The 23,031-nt window shown below is 35.9% G+C and overlaps 1 protein-coding gene across 3 annotated transcripts in view; it reads left to right on the top strand.

Moving 5' to 3' along the window:
- The window catches only part of RABGAP1L (RAB GTPase activating protein 1 like), a 689,292-nt gene that overhangs the window by 94,601 nt on the left and 571,660 nt on the right, over window positions 1–23,031 (top strand). For all 3 annotated transcript variants that reach the window (XM_058540018.1, XM_058540017.1, XM_058540019.1), the window contains one exon: window positions 20,101–20,167. In XM_058540018.1, coding sequence (XP_058396001.1) covers window positions 20,101–20,167 — 67 coding nt within the window. The remainder of the gene's footprint in view (window positions 1–20,100; window positions 20,168–23,031) is intronic.

Raw genomic sequence — 23,031 nt, 5'->3', positions numbered from 1 at the left:
CGGATCCCGGGCGTGCACCGACGCACCGCTTCTCCGGCCATGCTGAGCCGCGTCCCACATACAGCAACTAGAAGGATGTGCAGCTATGACGTACAACTATCTACTGGGGCTTTGGGGGAAAAAAAAAGGAGGAAGATTGGCAATAGATGTTAGCTCAGAGCCCGTCTTCCTCAGCAAAAAGAGGAGGATTAGCACGGGTGTTAGCTCAGGGCTGATCTTCCTCACAAAAAAAAAAAAAAATGAGAATGAAAATCAAAATGGTTTCCTCATTTAAATAAGTTAGATGTAACTGGTTCATTGAAAATCTCAATTGATGAGGGAAAGAAACATGAAATGTCTTCATTTTTTCAGTAATAACTGCTTCAACCCTGTTTGTTCACATTTCTTTTTCCTGCTGTCCATCATTTACATATAGATCAGATACCTCAAATTCTCATTCATCTTTGATTATTAAAAAGTCCATTTAGTTACTGGGATTTCATAAACTTAAAAGTCACATACATCGTTTAAGTATATAAATACGTACACACACATACATATATGTGTGTGCATGCATTTATATATTTATGTATATATTTGACCATATAAAAACGAAACAAATCTTGTAGGACAGAAGATACCATAAACAAAGAATAACAAATGATAATTCTGTAAAAAATATTTGTAATGTAAATGACAGATGAAAGGTTAATACACATAAATTTCTTAACAATTGGCAGGAAAAAAGGAGAAAAACAAGAGTATAAATAGACAAATCACAGGAAAGCTGTTCACGTGGCTAACAAACATATGTAAAGATGTTCCAATTCACGAATAGACGGAATTGTAATTAATGTAATAGTAGGATATCAGATTGGCAAAAGTAACATGTAGAGCTGATGGGGATCTGTGGAAAAGGGGAACGTGTGTGTATATCGTTTTTGAAAAGCAATCTGGCAACATTTATAAAGATAAAAAAATACCTATAATTGGACATATTAGTCCCATTCTAGGGAATCTGTCCTGTTGGAAATGAAAGTACACTAAGGACATGTTTTCAAGGATATTTGTTACAGTGTTGTTTATAGTGGCAAAAAACTGGAAATAAAAACAAATACCTATTCACTTGGCTTCAAGGAGTGGGAGACATTGGCGATCATCACCAGAGAAAGAAAAGCCTGTTCATGAAGGCTGCGGTCCACTATGACCGCTCCCTCTCCCCGCCACATTCACTAGACGGGGATGCAGGTGGGGCCAGTTGAGGTGGTGGCTGATGGCATCATGACCACCTCAGTCCCTCTAAAATGTAGGAGGAGGTGTCTGGCGCCCGGTTATCTGCAGCTTTCGTTAGAATGTCAGGTGGTGGGCCGGCCCCCTGGCTTAGTGGTTGGGTGCGCGCGCTCCGCTGCTGGCGGCCCGGGTTCGGATTTCCCGGGCGCGCACTGACGCAACGCTTCTCCGGCCATGCTGGGGCGGCGTCCCACATACAGCAACTGGAAGGATGTGCAGCTGTGACGTGCAACTATCTACTGGGGCTTTGGGGGAAAAATAAATAAATAAAAAAAAAAAAAAAAAAAAAAGAATGTCAGGTGTTTAGCTCCACTTTGTTCCCATCTTTGGGTCCTACTGCCAGTGTCCAGATAACAGAAAAAAAGTTCGTTCAGCATCTTGGTACAGTGATGCGTGCGTGTTGTTTTAATTGTTTTTGAAGTTTGACCTTATAGAAAAACCATGTTTCATCAATTTTAAGATGCACATGTTTTCATATTTAACATCTCTGAAATTGTGGTGTGTTTAACAATTGATGGCATCTTATAATTATAGTTATCTTTTTTTCCCTTTCTTACTGGTATAAAAAATAATTGTGAATCTTAAAATTGGTGGCTTCTTAAAATTGATGAAAAATAGCTGAAGATTAAGGGCATTGTTGATTTTGGATATTTTAGTTATTAAAGAATGATGATGAGATTTTAATTTTCTTTTTTGCTAACAGTAAGTACAGCAATCTTTTAATCTTTTTATTTTGAAGTAATTTCAAACTTACAAAATAAAACTGGTAAAATTTACTAAGTAAAACTTGTACAGAGAATACCTGTATTTACTCAGAATTACCTATTGGTGACATTTTACTTCATTTGCTTTGCACCCACTTTGTCCATCTCTCAATTCCTCTTCTCTCTCGCTCGCTCTCTTGCTCTCTGTCTCTCTCTCGCTCTCTCACTCTCTCAATCTTTCTCTCCCTACCTGCAGACACACACACACACACACACACACACACACACACACACTATTGTTTTTTTAAACAATTTAAGAGTAAGTTACATACATCATGGCATTTTATCCTTATATACTTCCTTAGGAAATATGTCTTTGCTAAAGATAGGGATAGGGATATCGCTTATATAACCACATTATATGTATCAACTTCAGTAAATTTAGCTTTCATGCATACTTTTTGTCTAACCTACCATCTGTCTCCAGTTTTGTCAGTTAACCCGGTAACATCCTTTTCCCGCTCTAGTTCGGGGTTCACACTAGGGTCAGATATTTCATTTAGTTGCCATATGTCTTTAGCTTTCTTTAATCTGGAAACATTCCCACAGACTTTCTCTGTCTCTTACAACATGGATATTTTTGAAGAATACATTGCTTTACCCTCTTTTTAATATAACATTGCTCATTTTGGGTTTATTTAACATTTATTTTGTGATTAGATTCAGATTATATATTGCTGCGTAGGTGATGTTGTTTCCTTCACAGTGTTTCCCATCCGGAGGTACTTGATAACCATCTGTCCCTCGCTGGTGATGTTAATTTTGATTACCCAGTCAAGATGTCTGATTTCCCCACTGTAATTCCTTTTTTTTTCTCCCTTGGAACTAGTAAGCAGTCTGTGAGGAGAGCCCTGAAAATATCCTGCTTCTCATGAAAACTGCCTTCAGCGCTTATTCATGATTCTTGTCTGATCTAGTCTTTACTATGATGAATGCAAAATGATAATTTTGCATCTCCTGCGCTTTCTCTAGATTTATCAGTCAGCTCTTGGCATTCTGTTATAAGCCAGAGCTCTTCTTCTCTTCCATTTACTTATCTCCTTATTATTGGTATAGACTTCTGAACTTGTACGCCTCCACAATAGTTTATAATTCACTACAGTGCTCCATTATTTGGTGCTCAGATTGTCCCAGAATTTGCCAATGGGAGCCCCTTCAAACCATGTGTCTTTATGACATGCCCCCAGCACTTCCTTTCTGGCATAGCAAAAGTCAGCTTTCCGTTTAAGAAGTCTGTAGTAACACAAGCAAAGAAGTATTAAGCACTGAGTAATTTAACTTTTAGTAAATCGTATTTAAACATCTTGGAGTTTTATGATCCAGTGGTGTATTATGCTTCTACTATAGAGGCCTGTACTCTGCTTGTGTATAAAGCAGTTCTTCCTTTTCCCAATGAGGGGCTCAAAGTTTTATCAACTTGAATATAGAAATCTTGATGAATATAGGGGAAATAGTTGAATGCCTAATCATAATGTTTTCTTTTAACTTAAACATTTACACATACCTTTTAAATATATTACACAAAATAACTTAGAAATGTTGCTTTTTGCCCACTCACATATTCATAAAACAACTTTATTCAGACTCTCAATAATCTTTAACATCGGCGTCTTCATTATCACTTAAGCTAGTTTTTGAATAATTTTAAGAGATTTTTCCAGAGCCCATTATCTCAATTTTTGCCTCAGTTGTTTGAGATAAAGCAATTTTTGAAGCAGTATATATTGCTATCGTTAGAAATTTTACCTGAGCCACCAGTACCCATTTGTATAACATTAGGATAGTTAAAAAAGATTCATTCCATATATAACCACTTACTGTATTGCTTTTATTTTAATATAATTGATGATAATATCTAACAACTATGGATCATATATCCAGCAGTAATTCCTAAATCCATGTTAAGTTTCTTTGCTTCCTTTTTCACATATTCTGTCAGATGACCTCTATAAACATCCAAACTAAAATTAACTGAGATTGCTTCAGGCTAATGGGTCTTCTCCCCAAAATACTTTGTTCAACATAACAGAATTTTCTGTGATATGGGAAATTTTGTAAAAACTCGGATTTATCTTTTTTGGAAAAAGAAACTCTTGCCTTTTATTGGTTTATATGTGGTATTTAAGGTGTTTAAATCGAAAATGAAAATGGTGGAATTTAAGGTAATCCGGTAGGTGGCAGTCTTGTCAAGAGAATTCCTAACATCTCTGAATCTTAAACATTGCTGCTGACAAAGTTAATTTGTAGTATAAAGACATTTATGTGAAAGAAAATCTTTCAAATTTTATAATTTTGGCTTATCTTCTGAAAGAGAAAATGATCTTTTTTTTTTTCTTGAGGAAGATTAGCCCTGAGCTAACATCTGTTGCCAGTCTGCCTCTTTTTGCTTGAGGAAGATTCGCCCTGAGCTAACATCTGTACCAGTCTTCCTCTATTTTTTTGTACGTGGGTTGCCTCCACAGCATGGCTGCTAACGAGTGGTGTAGGTCTGTGCCTGGGAACCAAACCTGGACTGCCGAAGTACAGCTCGCCAAACTTAACCACTAGGCCACGGGGCTGGCCCCAGATTTATCATTTTTAAAAACAACTTTTCATTATGTAAAATTTCCAACATACACAAAAGTAGAAAGAATAATATATTGAACCCCAGTGCACCCATCACCCACCCCAAATGCTAATTTTCAATATTTTGGGTTTTTTTTAACATTAATTTTTATTATGAAAGAAGCCATTTCTCTTTTCATTTAAATGTTCAAGTGTTGCTCATGTGTAGATATTTGACAAATTATACTGCCGTTCTCTGTCTTGACCCCTTTGAAGGCAAGTACTGTGTCATTTATCCCAGAATATTCAACATCTAGCACAGTGCTAGGAACATAGAGCTTTGTAGTTAGCTACTTAATCCTTGCTTAGGAATTTCTCTGTGCTGGGCACTGTTCTAGGTGCTGCCTATGAGGTGTAGGTACTGTTATCCACATTGTACAGTTGAGGAAACTGAGGCACATAGAGGTTAAATAACTTGCCCAGGGTCATATAATTAATATTTAAATCAAGTCCATCTGGTACCAGAATACATGTTCTCTACTGCCTCTTTCAAAAAACTTGTTGAATAAATAAATAAAAAGTATATTAAAATTTTATAAAGTTAGAGCATTGACTAAATTCATTGTAATGTAGAGGGAGTAAGAGAACGCTGAGAACAAGAGAACCTGGTAGAGTCCTACTTTGTTTAGAGGATATGTAAAAATTGCTTTCAGATCTTGAACATTTCTAATATTCTTTTGTTTTTCTCAAGCAGTCATGTTAGATTTTACATATTAAGCTTTCTTTAGGAACTGGATGTAAGAGAAAATAATAATAACAGCCAAGATTTATCGAACACTTGCTGTGTGATGGCCATTGTACAATTTAATTGTCATAACAACACATGAGGAAGGTATAATTATTACCCTTTTTTTTGCAGATGATGAAACACAGGCTTAATGAGGTTAAGTAACTTTGGTCACTTGGCCAGGAACTGGTAGAGCCAGGGTTTAAATCAAGGCCATTTGATTCCTGAGTGTATACCCTTAAAGACTATATCCAATTAAATCTTGATTATACACTAAGTTTAAAATTAAACCAGTTAGAAAATAAATGAACCGGTATTCTTTTGCGTATTTCCAGCAGAATTTGAACGTGAGAATATAGATGTTGGGGCATCCAAGTGAGTGCTCAATGACTTCAAAACCAGGGGCATCATGCCCTGGGAGAAAAGCTGATGGATTTCTAGAAGAGAAAACAATAATAACAACTGAGAGGAGAAAGCAAAATGATTGTAATCTGAAATCTGTGAGAAGAGCCAGGCATAAGCCTAATTATTGAGAGGCCCAGTTAAAATGTTAAAGTGTGTGCAGATCCAGTCAGGTCAAGCTCTTCTGGCATTTCTAAAGCAGAAATGGCAATCATCTCTGACCCTGACCAGCTCGCATTTCCATAGGTTTTGGTATTACCACGTGTAGAAATACTGCAAAAGATTTTCTTGCGTACTACCAAATTGATATGGATTTTTAAAGCTTTATCTAGTGTTTAAAATACACTATTACTAGCAATATTACATAGCACCCAGTTTGATAGTTTGAGTAGATTGTTGGTTATGCTTGTTACCAAACAGTGAGGCGTGAATTTTTCAGTTTTTGCTGTATTAGTTTTCTGACTAGTTGATTTTTGCCAAGTATTACTTCTTATTTTATAATAAAATGATTCAGGACAAATAATACCATATACATTTATAAAATGGACTTCTTTATGATTCCCTAACAAGAACTGGTGTTCTAGTGATGGTAACTTCAGGCCTTCAGTGGAAGGTTAGTTGGGAAGAGATTTTTGGCTTCAGGATTTTATGTCTGTCAAATCACTGTGTACACAGGGATCTGCCCTGATGCTTGCTCTGTGAACCAGAATGAAGTATTGATAGAGCAAGCAGAGTACAATTATTAGATTTGTTATAAGCATACAACTCCGTTTGTACTAACATGGGCTAACACTGCTAGAAAGAAAGGATTTCCATTAGTCGCCTTTATCTGATCCTAATTTGAGGGAATACAATCATTACATATACATTAAAAATATGTATATAACACATCATTGCTAAAAGGCAGTTTGATCATTTGTGGAGTGATTCAGAGATGTGCCTATTTTGATAGTAAATTCTGCTTCAGTTTTTAATTTGTGCTTGCTGGCTTGCAGCAAAAACAATATAATGAGAAATTGAAGTGTTACGTGCCATACTTCATAGCACGAGTGATTGACAGGTACCTTTCCTTGTGTTATTTTCTTAGGGAAAAAATTTCCAAGCCAAGGAGTACTGAAAAAAAAATTCACTTGCAGCTCTTTTCTTCTCACAGAACAGACAATTTTCTTTCTTTCTTTTTTTTTTTTGACAATTTTCTAGTATGATTTTACATCACTAAAGTAGATGGGTGGTAGAACTTGAACTCTTTATTATTTTTGGGCTGATCTAGTTTGATGTTAGACCATTCTGAGGGTTTTGCTGAATTTACGTAGCGCTTATTTTTGCCTTCACCCTAGCAAGTTGTTACAGTTTCTTTAGTTAGAGAAAGAAGCTCAAGTTACTGACTTCAAGTTGCCTAGATGTTAGTTTGATTTGCATCTTTTATTCTTTTATGTAAATTAGTGTATCTATGAAATCTTTTACCCAAATCAAGAGTTTTAGAGGTTCTAATAATTTTTCTTAAAGGACGTCATTCTTCTCTATCCTGAAAAAGCTAGTGGGGCGACCCAAAGTCTGCATAATATTTTAAAAGCTGCTCTATGAACTTACTCATTTGTTGTTTTTTTTTTTTAAGGCAGTAGAAAGATAACTCTCTTTTTCCTTGGGAAAACAGGGTGTGTTTATACAGAAATACTTGCATTGTTCTCTGATAGTTATTTCAAGTGACACTTGATAAAGAGCTATTGGCATTATCAGGTGCTTTGGAGAGTGAATAATTGCAAGCTTCCATCCATCTCTCAGCCTTGGGACTGGAACTTTTAATTAGGACAGAATTTTCAATATCGTCCTTTGCTGGCACTCAGTAAAGGGAGGTGACACTGTAGGAGTAGCTATATAATACTATTACCTTTTCAGCATTGTATTTTAAGAAATACTTTTTTATATTAGCAATGAAAATATACATTATTTTCTGTAATATGTTTTTATAAGTTGATCTATTCTAGGTGTCTTGGAGCTCATTTTTAATGAACTTTTAAATTTGAAGTTACTATAGACTCACAGGAAGTTACAATAACAGTGCAGGGAGGCCTCGTGACTTCCCCCAGCTTCCCCCAGTGATAACATCTTACATAACTATAGTACAATATACAAACTAGAAAGTTGACATTGGTACAATCTATAGACCTCTTTTGGAGCTCTTTTTGAATCCTTTTATAAATTATAGTATACTTCTATAATATAATATAATTTCTTAATTAAGTAGTTACTTATTTTTCTAGTGGCAAGAGATCTTTATTTAGCTTTATTGTATACTCAGAAGTGGAATTGCTGGATCGTATGGTAGATCTATTTTTAATTTTTTGAGGACCCTCTGTATTGTTTTCCATAATGGCTGAACCAATTTACATTCTTATTTTACATTAAGAAAATAATTTCTTAATTTATTGGTTTAAGAAATTTTAATTTCTAACCTGGCTGTTAAGTAATTAGAAGAGATGGGGTATTTTTTGTGTGTGTGTGAGAGGAAGATTGGCCCTGAGCTAACATCTGTTGCCAATCCTCCTCTTTTTGCTTAAGGAAGATCATCACTGAGCTAACAACTGTGCCAGTCTTCCTTTACTTTATATATGGGATGCTCCTGCAGCATGGCTTGAGCGGTGTGTAGGTCCATCCCCGGGATCTGAACCTGCGAACCCGAGGCCACCGAAGCAGAATACATGAACTTAACTACTACGCCACTGGGGCGGCCCAGAGAGATGGGCTATTTTAATTGTATCTTATGCCAGTTATCAATTTATTGTCTCTTGGTTCCAGATCTACCCTTTTCATCTGCATTAGTGGAGCTGTATGCATTTCTTCTTTGCAGCAAGGACTGTATTAAATTGTGCCAGTAGAGGGTGCTGGAGAGACACTGCGGAAGGAAGGGACTTCTCTTCCTGGTTCTGGTGTGCTGTGATTGTTATTTCTGGCTCTTGCTGCAAGATTCTAGGACATCCGGTGGTGCTGTGCTCCAGCTGTGCACCAGTGCGTGCACTCCCTCTGCGAGCTCATAGCCCTGGTCCTGGTTCAGCGACATCTTCCTGTAGCCCTCCAGACACAGTCTGCCCCAGGCCTCACACCACTCTGTCAGTGAGCAGGCTCTGGAAGCCCTGATTTGCCTTGTTCACCTGCCTGCCAACCTTGGCTGCCTGCAGCCTGGAGGATGTTTTCCTCTTGCTTGTGGTCCAGCTTTGCCTGGTTAGTCCAGCAAATTTCTTTGCCATCCACTGAGCTGTAATCATACCTTCTCCAGTGAGATTTGAATACCAGCTTTAGGGAGAGGACCTGTCTTCCAAGTTTGTTCTTCCTTGGGATACTCTCCCTCAGCCTTAGGTATTCTTTAGAATTCTCTTTGTAGTTACTGTCCTATTACACTTAATAATTCTTTAAGGTAAACTTTTCTGTATTCAAATTATTGTGTGTCCTCTCTCCTAATTGGACCTCAACTGACAGTGTCTAATTGAATTAAATTGGTATCTAATGAAATTAACCAGTCCCATAGATAAAGTTTCTGATACATTTCTATGGGAAAAAAAAAACCCAACTGGTTATTTTAGGTAGTCTTTTGACTGATAGTGTTTTAACTGTCATAATATTGGCAAAGATAATAACGACTACTTAATGATTTCTACCATATGTCCATTTCCATTCCAAGTATTTAATGCACAGTCTTTTTCATACTAAAGCAAGAAACTCTGCAAAGTAAATTACCTTTTTATTTACAGTTTTTTTTGGAGAGAGGAAGCTGAAGTATATTATTTTGCCTTACTAAGAAACATAGCTAATAAGAGGCAACATGAGAATTTGAGTCCAGGGCATCTTGCTGTTCTTCCTAAAGCCTTTCCTTTTCTCTTTTGAATGACGTTTTTTGGGGGAGGGAGGGGTAAGAGGAAGTATTAAGTATCTATAGATGTGATATAATTATTTTATATCACTAGTAAACATTGCTTAGTTACTAGCATTTTGTCCTTATTTATAATGGTAGCATAGAGTTTTTGTTTTGGTTTTTTTTTAAAGATATTTCATTGAAGGGAAGAGGGAGGAAGAATTACATAAAATGTTACTTTTATTTAGTAAGACTTTAGGCAATTAATTAACAAAAGTTAAATAAGTCTTATTTATATGTGAAATTTTATATTTGTGCTTTCAATATTAATTTGATTTTCTCTATTTTCAATGTTTTTTTTTTTTTTTTTTTTGCGGGGGAAGATCAGCCCTGAGCTAACATCCATGCTAATCCTCCTCTTTTTGCTGAGGAAGACTGGCTCTGAGCTAACATCTATTGCCAATCCTCCTCCTTTTTTTTTCCCCAAAGCCCCAGTAGATAGTTGTATGTCATAGTTGCACATCCTATTTTCAATATGTTTTAATAAACTTACTCATCCTTTTTATTCTCATGTTATTTTTCTAATTGTTATTCACATGTTTTCTTTAAGGTTTATCTATTTAGGTAAATTATTCCATTATTCCACTGTACTACAGAAAATTATTATTCTTTTGATAACTAATCAAAGCTTTATATAGCTTAATTCACCTGTTTTAAATGGAATTGAGCTTCTGAGGAATCTATATTATTTTATACACAGATGATAGTGTTTTGTATAAAGTTTTCCTTGCTTAAAATGTAAATGCCAAACTAGGGCTGTGCAGAAAAGAGTTAACATAGCAGGCATGACATTGCTATTCCTAAAGGTCTGCTTGTAGGGTTGGTTCTTGATAGGCATCGGGAAACTTAGATTTTGGAAGGGTTTCCACCATTCCCAGAACTGATAAGAGTGGCTCACTGTGCCTAAACTGTTCGTACAAACAATGTGGTTTATGTTGAACTCCTACTTTTTTTCTGGAGTCGGGAATTTTGGTACATGCTAGGCAGAGGATGCCTATGTGACCAGCTCCCAATAAAAATCTCAAGTACTGAGTCTCTGTGAGCTTCTCTGGTAGATAACATTTCACATGTGTTGTCACAACTCGTTGCTGAAGGAATTAAGTGTGTCCTCTGTGACTCCACTGGGAGAGGACTCTTAGAGTTTGCACCTGGTTTCCTCCGAACTTCACCCCATATGCCTCTTCCCTTTGCTGATTTTCCTTTGTATCTATTCATTCTCATAAACCATAGGCATTGGTACAACTATATGCTGGGTCCTGTGAGTCCTCATAGCAAATCATCAAACCTAGAGTGGTCTTTGGAACTCCAACACAAGGACATTTTTTCATGACTAGTTTTTCCTCCAGGAATCACATTTAAAATCACTGTTTTCTTCCTTGCAGTGTATATAGCTTTTATTGATTATAGTAAGTGAATATTTGCCTAATTGAAGGTCTCTTTATGAGGACGTAGGACAGCTTTTTTGGACCTTGTCTTCAGAGGAACAGTGGCATTTGGGAGATGAGGTAATGAGTTAATGTATAATAAATATATATTCGGTTTTTTATAATTTTGTAAACTCATCAACTGAGAGTGTCTCTGGACACCCAGAAGTAGTTATCTTTTCTGGATGCTCTTCATGTCAAACCTCCTCCATACTCATATATTCTGTTCCTCTCCCAACCCCCCATCAATAATAGTAAGAGGATGCCCAGAACTCCACATTCCTCTGGTAATACTGCTCTTTCCTTGACTTGTACACCTTAGTTGTCCAAAACTGGTGTAAAGCAGGGTACTCCAGAATTCTGCATGCTCTTGCCAAGATCCTTCTTCCTACCCTTAACCTTTAGCCTCAATGAAATAATCTATTGCTATTTTGCCTGTTTCTTTAAGGCCTTGTAAGAAGTCTAGGATTCCTGGGTTTTACATTAATACTCGGATTCTAATCCCCACATGACTCTGTATATCTCCTTATCTGATTTTCATCTCCCCACCTTTGCTCAGCTTCCTAAACCATTCCATTCTACACTCTGGCACTCATAGTCTGTCATCAGCACAATTCCTTTTATCTTCAACCTTGTTTCTGAATATTACCTTCACTTTATACAACCTGACTTTCGCCTGAGTCCGCTGCTTCCCTTACAGCCCTTTCAAATGAAGGCTGTTTTCTCTATTCACCCCTGTGATCTGGCCTGGAGGTGTGTAAGTATCCTTCTTGTGTGTCCTTGCTTCTTCCAAACGTTTGTTTTTCTTTCCTCCTTAAAAACTCCCAGCTTCAAAGTTCATGCTATCAGATTTTACCATCTGCTAACCTCTCTGGTTACAATTATCTACAAATCCTTGGAATTCCCATCATTCTTTGAAGATTTTAGCTCTTGGCTTACTGTCACACTCTAATTATTGGCTTATCTTAATTTTTGGCAGTTTCAATATCTATGTAGGTGATTCTTCTAATAACCTAGCTTCTTAGTTTCTTGACCTCTTCTTGTCCAAAGATCTTGTCCTCCTCCGTACCTTACCCACCTACTTCTATGGTCATACTCTAGAATTTGTCATTACCAAATGACTTCCTTCATAATCTCAATTTCAAGTATTCTACTCTGATCACTGCCTCTCATCTCTCTAATTCACTCCTGTTTTCTCAATTCAGTTAATTCGTTGATCCCATTGAGACCAGTAATCTATGGTCCTATCATGTTTTACTGTCCTGCCCTCACTCACTTGTGTTTTTACTTGTCTCCTTCCAATTTAGATTCCGTTATCTATCTTTATGAATTATTCCTTTATGTACTCCTACAACTCTCTTGCCCTCTTTTCCGTCTTCCTACTTGCCTGGCATATTCCCAGCTCTAGTTAATTCCAGCTTTCTGCTCCTTTGCACCTACACCTGGAAAAAAATATAATTATGGTGATAGGCTTTACTTTAGATTTATGACAATAACCTCAAGTGTACCTTAGTGTTGCTAGCATTTCTGTTTCATTTTGCTAGACAAGCTGTTTCATCTCTTTCCTAGACTATTTCACACCTTCTGTTTAAACCTCCATCATGTCTTCTACCATGTTTACTCTCAGCCAATGACCTTTCTTATTTAAGATAATACAAGCAGTAAGAACAGAACTTTAGATATTCCTATTACCTTGTCTACCAAGCTATCTTATCTGTGCTATATATTCTCTCTTATGACTCTGAATGAAATGTTCATGCTCTGATGGCCAGCTTCCTACTTGTACTTCCTACTTACTCAGGCTGAAATACTTGGAGTCATACTTGACTCTTTTCTCTCTCACTGTATATCTAATTCATCAGTAAATCATATCAGTTCTGCTTCCAACTATATAAAAAAAAGATAAAACTCTAGAGGAAAGAGAGAAAAGAAACATATATGCCTAGACATAGGAGAAAAGGTAGAAAAAAGAAAAAATAATTAGAAGAAAAAATGAAAGAGATGAAATTACAACTGGGAGACGAAGAAACAGGACCTCCAGGTAGAATCATTCTTATTTTTGTTAAAAAGTTAGTAAAGTTGTTTATGCTTTAAATTTTATCATAAAATTGAATTTATGATTTATTTGCTGATGTTTGGCTCAACTCTACCTACATTTGATTTACCTTTGTGAAGGAGAAAATGGGCTCTTGTTAACCAGCAGTAGCTATAGGGGGAAAATGTTATTTTTCTTTAAGATTTTTAATGTTTTTGAATTATGTTTACAAGTATATTCAATTATAAAATAATTTGGATTTGGCTTTTGATTATTTTGATGCATATGCCTGGTATATGCAAAAGCCCAAATAATGTATTACTATCCAAAATTCCTTGATTATTCTTATTGAATAGTAAAGCAAAATAATTGAATTGCTAAGTGTTTTTAGCAGTCATCAAACCAAGTGTTAGATTTTGAAATTTATTGTTTGGTTGCTGTAATATTTTTTAATATTATATTTTTATCTGAGTATAGCTAAGTTCTCATTTTGAGGAGAGCTAGTAAAAGTATTCATGTTTGCATCATGGTTCTGTATTCCAAATTTTGATCCATTCTTAATGTGGGAGTTAATGGGAACATGGTTGCCCAAGCATGGTATGGAGGTTGTTGGATGTTCTTGAAGTTTATTGGTTGATAATTCTTAAAAAAATGGACCTAAAAATATTATCTCTTCTTTAAAGCCTTCTTGTAGGGTAAATTCTTTGCACTGGTAGCAGATCTGAGGCAATCCTGAGCATCTATTTAAAATTTTTTGTTTTTCCTAATAATTACTCGTAGTGTTCCAGGAAATCTTTGGGGAACATATAAAATTTCCTACCTGATGAATGAAAAGAAAGAAAGAACTAGTTTTTCTAGTTTTTTTAATCTCTCTTGCTGAAGTATAGATCCTAATGGAGGGACTTCTTCCTGTTACTGGTGGCACTGAAGCTAATAGAGTGACGTTTTTAAGATCAGCAACTATGGAGTTCCCTCATCTGGGTTTGAATCCTGGATCTCCAGTGATGTTAGCTAAATTACTTAACTTCTCTATGCTTCAGTTTCCAATTTGTAAATTGTGAGTAGTACTTGCCTCTTAAGAATGTTGGGAGGATAAAGTTAAATAATACCTGTAAAATATTTGGAATAGTCCCTGACACACAATAAATGCTTAATAAATACTTGCCATTGTTATTATTGGTGGTACGATTACTACTGCCGCAATCATGATTTTTACTGAGACTGTTGGTACTTTGTGAGTGATAAGCGGAAATCAAAGTAGCCTATAAGTCAGAATAGACTGCCACAGTGAGAAGGCAAAACCTTGGCTATATTTATTTAGAACCTATGTGTATATACAGGCAGTCTTTGCTTTGCAGGTATGATATCCGTGAATTTATGTTAACCTGGTTTAGTTAAAGAACATCAGTCCCTCAGCCACATGGTTCAAATTTTCCTTACCGTGGTGTATTAATTGTGAGTTATTGCATAAAGGGCAGACTTGGCTGTTAGCTCCTCAGTCACAGTCACTACATAAATGCACCATCAATGCCCAGTCACATCAGTTCTTTCAAAGTTTGTTGCTGATTGGTCATGGTGTATCCATTGTTGAGTTCACTCACAGGCAGCAAAGTGTGTTGTTGTGTTGCTTCCTTGGTTTCTCAGTGATAAACCCATGTAACATTTTACAAAAATAGATAGTTGAAAGAGCTGGCCAACAAAGAAAAAAATGCAGCAAAGAAATGAAAAATGGTAATGTCGAAAGTGAAATTGCATGTGATCTTTGAAGATTTGAAAAGGTGACAACAAAATGAAGGTAGGATGAGACCTAGCTCTGCATGAAACTATGGTATTTAAAAAGTCTAATGAATATAAAAACATGATACAGTCAGTCCAGCATCTTTTAGTTTAAATTTCTCTGGGAATAGAAAGCTGCTTATGGTTGAAATGGAGTGTTTACTTCTATGTTAGAGTGAAGACTGCAATAAAAAACAAAATTGCAGTCAGTTTTGCTAGCATTCAAGCTGAAGTTTTGAGGTTAGTTGCCACATTAAAAAGAAATGATAATTACAAGAAGAATGGAGGTCATGCAGTTTTTTTAGCTGAGTTTTGGAAAAAATATGACATTAAAGTATGCAATTGAAAACATTCACATATCTTGACAGGAAGCAACAATGAGTAGTATTAATGTAGTGTGGCAAAACTTTTACTGCACCATACAAATAACTGCAGTATTTGAATAGGACATAAATGGAGTTACAGAAAAAACAGCTGACCATTGGAATGTTGACACTGCCACTACTCAGTGGACTCTAGATATGCAGCCAGAGGAGCTTAGTGAAGGTGAACTTATCAGCATAAATAAGGCAAGAGGTTGTGATGACAAGGATGAATGTCCCAGAGGAAGTGACACCAGGAAATACTCCACGTTAAAGAAACTCGCAGAGAGATTTCACAGCATTGAGAGTGCAAAGGATAAAATATTGGAAGGTGATTCAGACTTAGAAAGGAGTTTGACAGTTTGCTGAGACATTGAAAAAATGTTTACTCTCTATTGTAAGTTAAAGAAGAAGAAAGCAAGCACTGTTCAAACTATTCTTAATAACTGTTTCCAAAGAAATAAAATACTTTAATTTTCAATGTTTCTAAGTACTTTAAGTTATAAAGTACTAAATAAATAATAGTTTTAGTTTTTTTTCAGTTTTCTATATATTTATAACTGACAGGAAGAGAGTTTTTAAAGTTTTGACAAAAATAAAGATCACAGAGCAATTATAATTTTTCTCATTGATTATAAGATCACTTTGCACAGTTTCAGCTTGTATGGTTATTTTTATGGTTCTACACTACTGTGCATAGTGAGGACTTTTTTTTAAATTTTTATTTATTTATTTTTTTCCCCCAAAGCCCCAGTAGATAGTTGTATGTCATAGTTGCACAGCCTTCTAGTTGCGTGGACTTCTAGTTGTGGAACACGGCCTCAGCATGGCCGGAGAAGCGGTGCGTCGGTGCGCGCCGGGGATCTGAACCCGGGCCGCCAGCAGCGGAGCACGCGCACTTAACCGCTAAGCCACTGGGCCGGCCCTGTATATCTTTTTCTGCTTGATCCCTTTAGTAAGGGAAAAACAATCCCAACAATTTTATAGGAGACTTTTCCAACTATCTTTTGCTTTAATTTCTTTAAGGTGAGACTGATTGGGATTCCAATTTTTATGTAATTATGTAGTTTTTAGAATTTTTTATATTGTTCTAAAAAACTTTGAGCTTTTCCTCTTTGTAGTTCTGTGTACCCTTTTTGTCATACTATCACTTTTTCATTTTTAAAAATAACAAAAGTTTGGTCTAGTAAGAAACAGTGTTCTTTAACTGATGTTTGTCAGATGCCTACCTCCTTTCCTTCGCCTTCTCCTTTCCTCCCTTCTTAATTTTTATCCATAGTCTTCATGGAGGTATATAGAATTCTAATGATTTGATGGACTAAAAGCAAGAATAAAAAAAAAATTAGTTTCCTATTGTAGGACATTAACATATCTTTATTTTTCTCACTTTTTTCCATCAATTAAGTCTACAGCATTGCTAGTTAAGCTGAGTTTTTGGTGTTTCTGTGAATGTTAACTTGTTAAAAGCTCTTAAAAGCTCTGTTTTGAGTAAAAACTCACTAGGTATTATGGAAGGCCAAACTTTCTCTTCTTAGTAATAGTGGCAGTTGTAATAATAATTTGTGATTGGCAACTGCTCTGTAGTTTACAGTGTACTTTCACCATGAGTTTTTTCATTTCAACTGTACATTAGCACAGTGAACATGTAAGCAGGTAATATTTGTATTTCAGAAATGTGGAAAGTGAGACTTTGAAGTGTCTGACTTGCCCAGGATCACACAGGGAATTTATAATCTTTTCTACTGATAGGCAAAGGAGCTGGCAGAGTATAATGTGTAGAAGACCATGCAGTTTTGGAGTCATAGACATGGGCTTGAACCCCAGTTCTATAATTTAATCGCTTTGTGGTTTGGACAAATCACTTCTACTTTCTGAAAACCAGTTTTATTATTTGTTAAATGAAGGTTGTTTTGAAATGTAAATGCAACAGTATGGTAATGTCTGACTTAAAGATAAGGCATTCAATAAAAAGTAGCTGCTATAATTAATATAATAATATCATCGTCATCTCATTCTCAGGAGGTTTGATTTCAAATTTTGGTTTAGGTCAGCTATTTACTATATTACAAATATTGTTGCTTGTGTCTTCTCTGTGCTTTGTTAACATTCTGTGCTTACAGCAACCATAGAACTTACCATATCAGGTTGTAATTGCCTGTTTACTATTTTCCTCCCCTACTAGACTGTGAGCTCCTTGAGAAAATAGGTGTGATAGCAATTTGCTTTCTACATTATTTATAGAGTTAATAAGAGAAGCTTGAATGCTTTGAACTCCCCAGTGAAACACTTAATATTTGCATTAGGTGTTTGTGGTACTAATAATATCTATCTAATTACTGACATATTATTCCTAATAGACCTTGCTTGTCTCCATAGGAAACCTGATGTGCTTTAATGAAGTATAATTTTGGAAATGACTAATACAGCTTGATAGAAAAAATTATGCAGTTTTAGTGCTGGAAGAACCCTTAGAATTCATGTATTATACCTCTCCCATTTTCTAGAAGAGGAAGCAGAGGCCCAAGGAGGTTAGGTGATTTCTCTAAGGTCCCACTGGTGGTTGGTGGTAGGATTTTTAATTTATAACCCAGGAAAAGAGCAGTGTATTAAAGATCAGCAAAATAAGGTAATATGTGTTGCCGTTTAAGGAAAACCTAAACTTCCAAGGCTTCTTTTGCAGTAGAGTTTAACATAGGAAAATTATATTAAGAAATGTAAAACTGTACCCATTTTGTGATTTACCTGCGAGTGCTTGACAAATAAAATAATATAAAACTTTAGATTTTCAAAAATAGCAAAACAAAAGGTAGGGAGGATGTGTACTAAACTGTTAGCATTGGTTCCTAAGGGGGCTGAAATTAGAGAGAGAAGCAAGACATTATTTTTTCCCAATACACTTTGGCATTCATTAACTTTTTACAATGAATGTGTAATAGTTTTGTTACTTAAAAGCCCTATGACGTAGAAAATTGTTCTTAAAAAAACCCATGAGAGGCCGGCCCGGTGGCGCAAGCGGTTAAGTGCGCGCGCTCCGCTGCGGCGGCCCGGGGTTCGCTGGTTCGGATCCCGGGCGCGCACCGACGCACTGCTTGGTAAGCCATGCTGTGGCGGCGTCCCATATAAAGTGGAGGAAGATGGGCACCGATGTTAGCCCAGGGCCGTCTTCCTCAGCGAAAAAAAGAGGAGGATTGGCGGATGTTAGCTCAGGGCTGATCTCCTCACAAAAAAAAAAAAAACCCATGAGAGATGTAAGCTGAAGCAAAGTATATAGGGAATGTGACACAAGTCTTCTGTCCTCATTGACCTGACTTTTTAGTTGGAGGAACCAAATTTTATATCTGAAAAAGAATTAACTCTTTTTTTCTTGCCTATCAAGAATTTAAGGCAATAGTCGAAGAAATAGTACAATGAATTGCATGATTAATTAACATTTAATTTGTACAGGCAGTGTTTATTATAGGAGATCGTAGGAGAGAGATCATAGCAGTGTATAGTAATCATATTAAAATTATGAATATTAGAGTATAATTATTTCTGTTGTAGTAGATTATATTTTGTTCAGTGGTACAATAATATGTTTGGAAAGTTATCCTCAGAGCTTATCAACTTTGTTACGTATTTGATCATTTTTGGATGCCAAAAGGGAGCCTTGCACAAGGTATCCTCAAGTACTCACAGGAAGTATGTATTATTTTACCACTTACTAAGCTCTTCTTTGGATGGGATCAATCACTTATCTTGTTCATGGAAGAAAAAGCCATGCTACTGGAAAAGTAAACGTTTGGAAAACAATAAGGATCAGATTAAGTATTGACTGGTCAGCTGCCACTATTTTGAAATTAAAAAAATCTGATAATTTATTTACATTCTCTACTCCTTGTGTAAAATGCTTCATAGCAGTATTTTTAAATTTTGGAAAGCTACAATAAAAACTCTTTAGTAAGTGTGGTATGTGTTGTTGGCAGAGGGATACTGTGGACAGATCACGTTGCCTCTCGAGTTACAAGGCCTATTTAATAGCTGTATGAATTTGAGTAAATTTTTTAACTTCTATGGACTTTATCTTTCTTACCTATAAAGCAGAATTAACAATAATATCTTAACAAATACAAAAATGTTAGATTTAACTGAATTTAGAGCTTATGAAAATTCTTTACAGGTAAAGTGGTGGTGTTGGTGGGATTCCTAAAGCTTCTCTAGCATCAGGAAGCACAGAATAAAGTAAATAATTAATAATATATAGTATGTTGGATAATATCTTCACTAATATAATAGCACATTTAGTAATGAGTTTCATATAACTTTGTTTTAAAACTAAGGATATAGTATTAACAGGCTTCTCAGTGAACATGACTGTTGAGGGCCAGGGTAATGTTTCTGTTAATCTGGCTTGATGCAAAGAGAGAGCACAGTGTCTTATTCTTAGTTTTAAAAAAGCTTCTTTTTTATTTAACTGGCTTTGTTGATCTTGACCTATATGTTTGGAATAACTCTAAGGCAAATAAAATCTCATTTCTAGAAAGTAGTTCAGATTTCGCTACTGTATTTTATTTCAATCAACAATTTGTGGCCATTTTTATCACAGTTTTCTGATCATGTTAATCTTTTACATGCAAAAATAAAGATCTTGGAATTTAGATAACTTATTTGTATGTGATTTTATTATGTATCTTAATGAATTCTTATTTGTGGTGTTTCTCTAAAAAACTAAATCTATTTGTAAATACAAAGCTCAGATTGTTTAGTTATTATAAAAAGGCTTTTTGCTCACTGGGCTTCTATATATTCTTGATACCTTATTTCTCCTTTTTTTTCCCCCAATATTTTCAGATGTTTTGGAATGTTATTAAGCCCAGGTCGAAACGTGAAGAACAGTGACATGCATTTACTGGATATGGTAATGATAATCTTAAGCACCTTAACCAAGTATAGATGATAGTTATTTTATATTTTTAAAGTATTTTCTATTTTAAAATTTTGTCATATTGTCAAAATTGTTGCTAACTTTCAGCTGTATGATAGTAATAATTAAATTTGGGAACCCAAATTTAAAATTATTTATGAGGGAAAGAATTAGGAAAATTTCCACCAAAATATCAGATGCAAGTTGAAAGCAAGTAAAAGGATAGTGTTATGACGATGTCCATCTATTCGTCTGTTCGGCTTCTTAGGAAGATGTCTTTTCTTTGAGCCAAAAATAAGAAGTACATGATTATAACAGGCGTATTCAAAGTGTATATGGTACCTTTCATTTATTTTAATGCACTGTTATTAATTTGAGTACTGTGATGGATGCTTTTGTTTTCTTTAAAGCATTTCCCTGTCCGAATTTCTCCTACTTGATTACCTGTCCTTAGCAAAGTGTATTTACTGTAGGAGTGGTATTTATTTAAGGAATGCCCTTAAAGGTTAATGTATATTTAAGAGTTAGTATTTGATATAAAAATAGCAAGCCATCTTAACTCTTTTTTTTTTGTGAGGAAGATTGGCCCTGAGCTAACATCTGCCAATCCTCCTCTTTTTTTGCTGAGGAAGACTGGCCCTGGGCTAACATCCGTGCCCATCTTCTTCCACTTTATATGGGACGCCACCACAGCATCGCTTGCCAAGCAGTGTGTCAGTGCGTGCCTGGGATCTGAACTGGCGAACCCAGGGCTGCCGCAGCGGAGCACACGCACTTAACTGCTTGCGCCACTGGGCCAGCCTCAAGCCATTTTAACTTTTAAACAGAAATACCTTCGAATATTGCAGTTAATGAAAACATTTACTTTGTGATTTAGAAATGTTATACGAAATAGTCATCTTAGAGTAAGTATGAATTTCTTTACTTAATTAACTGAGATTTTAATGTTTAGTGACAATAAGCACTACATGTTTTCTTCCTTTCAGCTGTGATTTGCAAATGTCAGTTAAATATCACCAATTATATCAACTTTTCCTTTGAGTTATTTCGTGGTTACATCACATTGATTTTCCACTAGAATGGTTTCACTAGAATGATACATTTAGCCTTTTTTATGCACCTAATTGTGTGCCAACCATTGTGTGAAGTGCTGGGGTTATAGATATGGTAAAACATAGCTCTTACCACCTGTGAGTTCAGTCTTGTGATGGAAACAGATCTTTTAAGTATGTAACTACAGCAATGGGTTAAGTGCTCTCATAGGGTTGGTACAATGAGCCATAGAAATATAGAGGAAGCACTGCATGGATAGGTAGTTACACTGAATGTGACAACAAATTAGCTATGATCTGTTTCTCTCCCATCTCTCTTTACAACATATTAGTAGTGCATTTTTTACCTAAAACAAGCCATAGCATTTTGGAGCCCTGAAAATTTTGTGAAGAGGTAGTTCAGGAACATGAAATATTTATAAGCTCCTAGGTCCTAATTAGTCATGGTCTTTCAGAGTTTAAAAGATTAAGATGAATCACTGGCAGAGATTTTTCCATAAAACCTAGGTTCAGATTATAGAATTACAGACCTGGCATGAACTTCTGAGGCCCCTTTGTCTTGTGTGTCTCATTTGCAATGCAGTCCTCCATCTTTAAGAGTCCATATTGAAATCAAAGGGCTTGTTAACACTGAAGCTCCTGGAAAGAGAAGTGGGCTGTACAACAAATAGTTGGTCAGGTGGGAGAGTTTGTGTTTGCAATTATCAGCAGTTGTGATTTGTTGTTACTGTGGGGGATCAGAATGGCCACCTCAAAATATGTCTCTTTACCTTGATTATTTTCTCTGAAAGAAACTTTGATGGCCCCTGCCCCGCCCCAACTGCCTAAAAGAATTTAAGATAGAAGGCCTGTCCCCAAGACAGTCCATCACCATAGATAACTCTGGGTATGGATAGACCGGGAGTGTTGTTGCTAAGCCCATTCTTATCAAAGTTCTGAAAACCAAGTAAAAGTAGAAGTTACCTTTGTAAGAGACATTTACATTTATAAGGCAAATTTCCATTTGTAAAGGTGTCTCCCTCTCTGTACTAGGAAGAAGGGGGGATGACCTTATCTCTAGAAACTCTTATCAATGTGGAAGGCAAGAATTTAAATCTGCATACTCTTGTTTACTGTGCTTTTCTGGTAATCTCCCGTAGTTGACTCCCCCCACCCCCAACATCCTCCTTTGTCTTTGCCTGAATATGTTATTTAAGATGAGAACCTCCACCATTTTATTGAGTTACCCAGTTTTTCCAGGTCTCTCCCATGTATACGTGTTATAAAGCTTTGTTTGATTTTCTCCTGTTATTCTGTCTCATGTCAATTTAATTCATACCCCAGCCAGAAAGGACCCAGAGTGGGTAGAGGTTAGTCTTCCTCCCCTATATTACCCAGTGATGTTAATCTTCATGCTATCTTAATACATGGTTATTGACCTTTGACTAGACTATAGCTAATAAAAAGGAACTCATTACTTTATAATGAAGACTGTGGGACAGTTCTGGTTATTACAGTTATTTGTTTGTAATCACTTGAAATCATGTTCATTGTAACTGTGCCTAATTAGTCTCACTTCTGCTCTCTAGAGCAAAATGTTAATACTTCTGCTTCTTCTATGACATGTCCAAATATGTGAATGATTTGAAAACAAATTTTACCTTCTTACACTTTATTCTGACAAACTTTGAAAACGCATACAATTATATTTAATTTCAGAATTTGTGGGACTTTTCTGTTTGTCTTGAATAATTTTTAAGCAATGCTGACTTTTCTTCCCTTTGAATATTTTCTAAGAAGCAAGGTGAATTGAGACTTTTCTATAAA

This window comes from Diceros bicornis, chromosome 4 (assembly GCF_020826845.1).
Source record: "Diceros bicornis minor isolate mBicDic1 chromosome 4, mDicBic1.mat.cur, whole genome shotgun sequence".
In the NCBI taxonomy this organism is placed as follows: Eukaryota; Metazoa; Chordata; class Mammalia; order Perissodactyla; family Rhinocerotidae; genus Diceros; species Diceros bicornis.
This window is presented reverse-complemented; position numbering and strand designations above follow the sequence as displayed.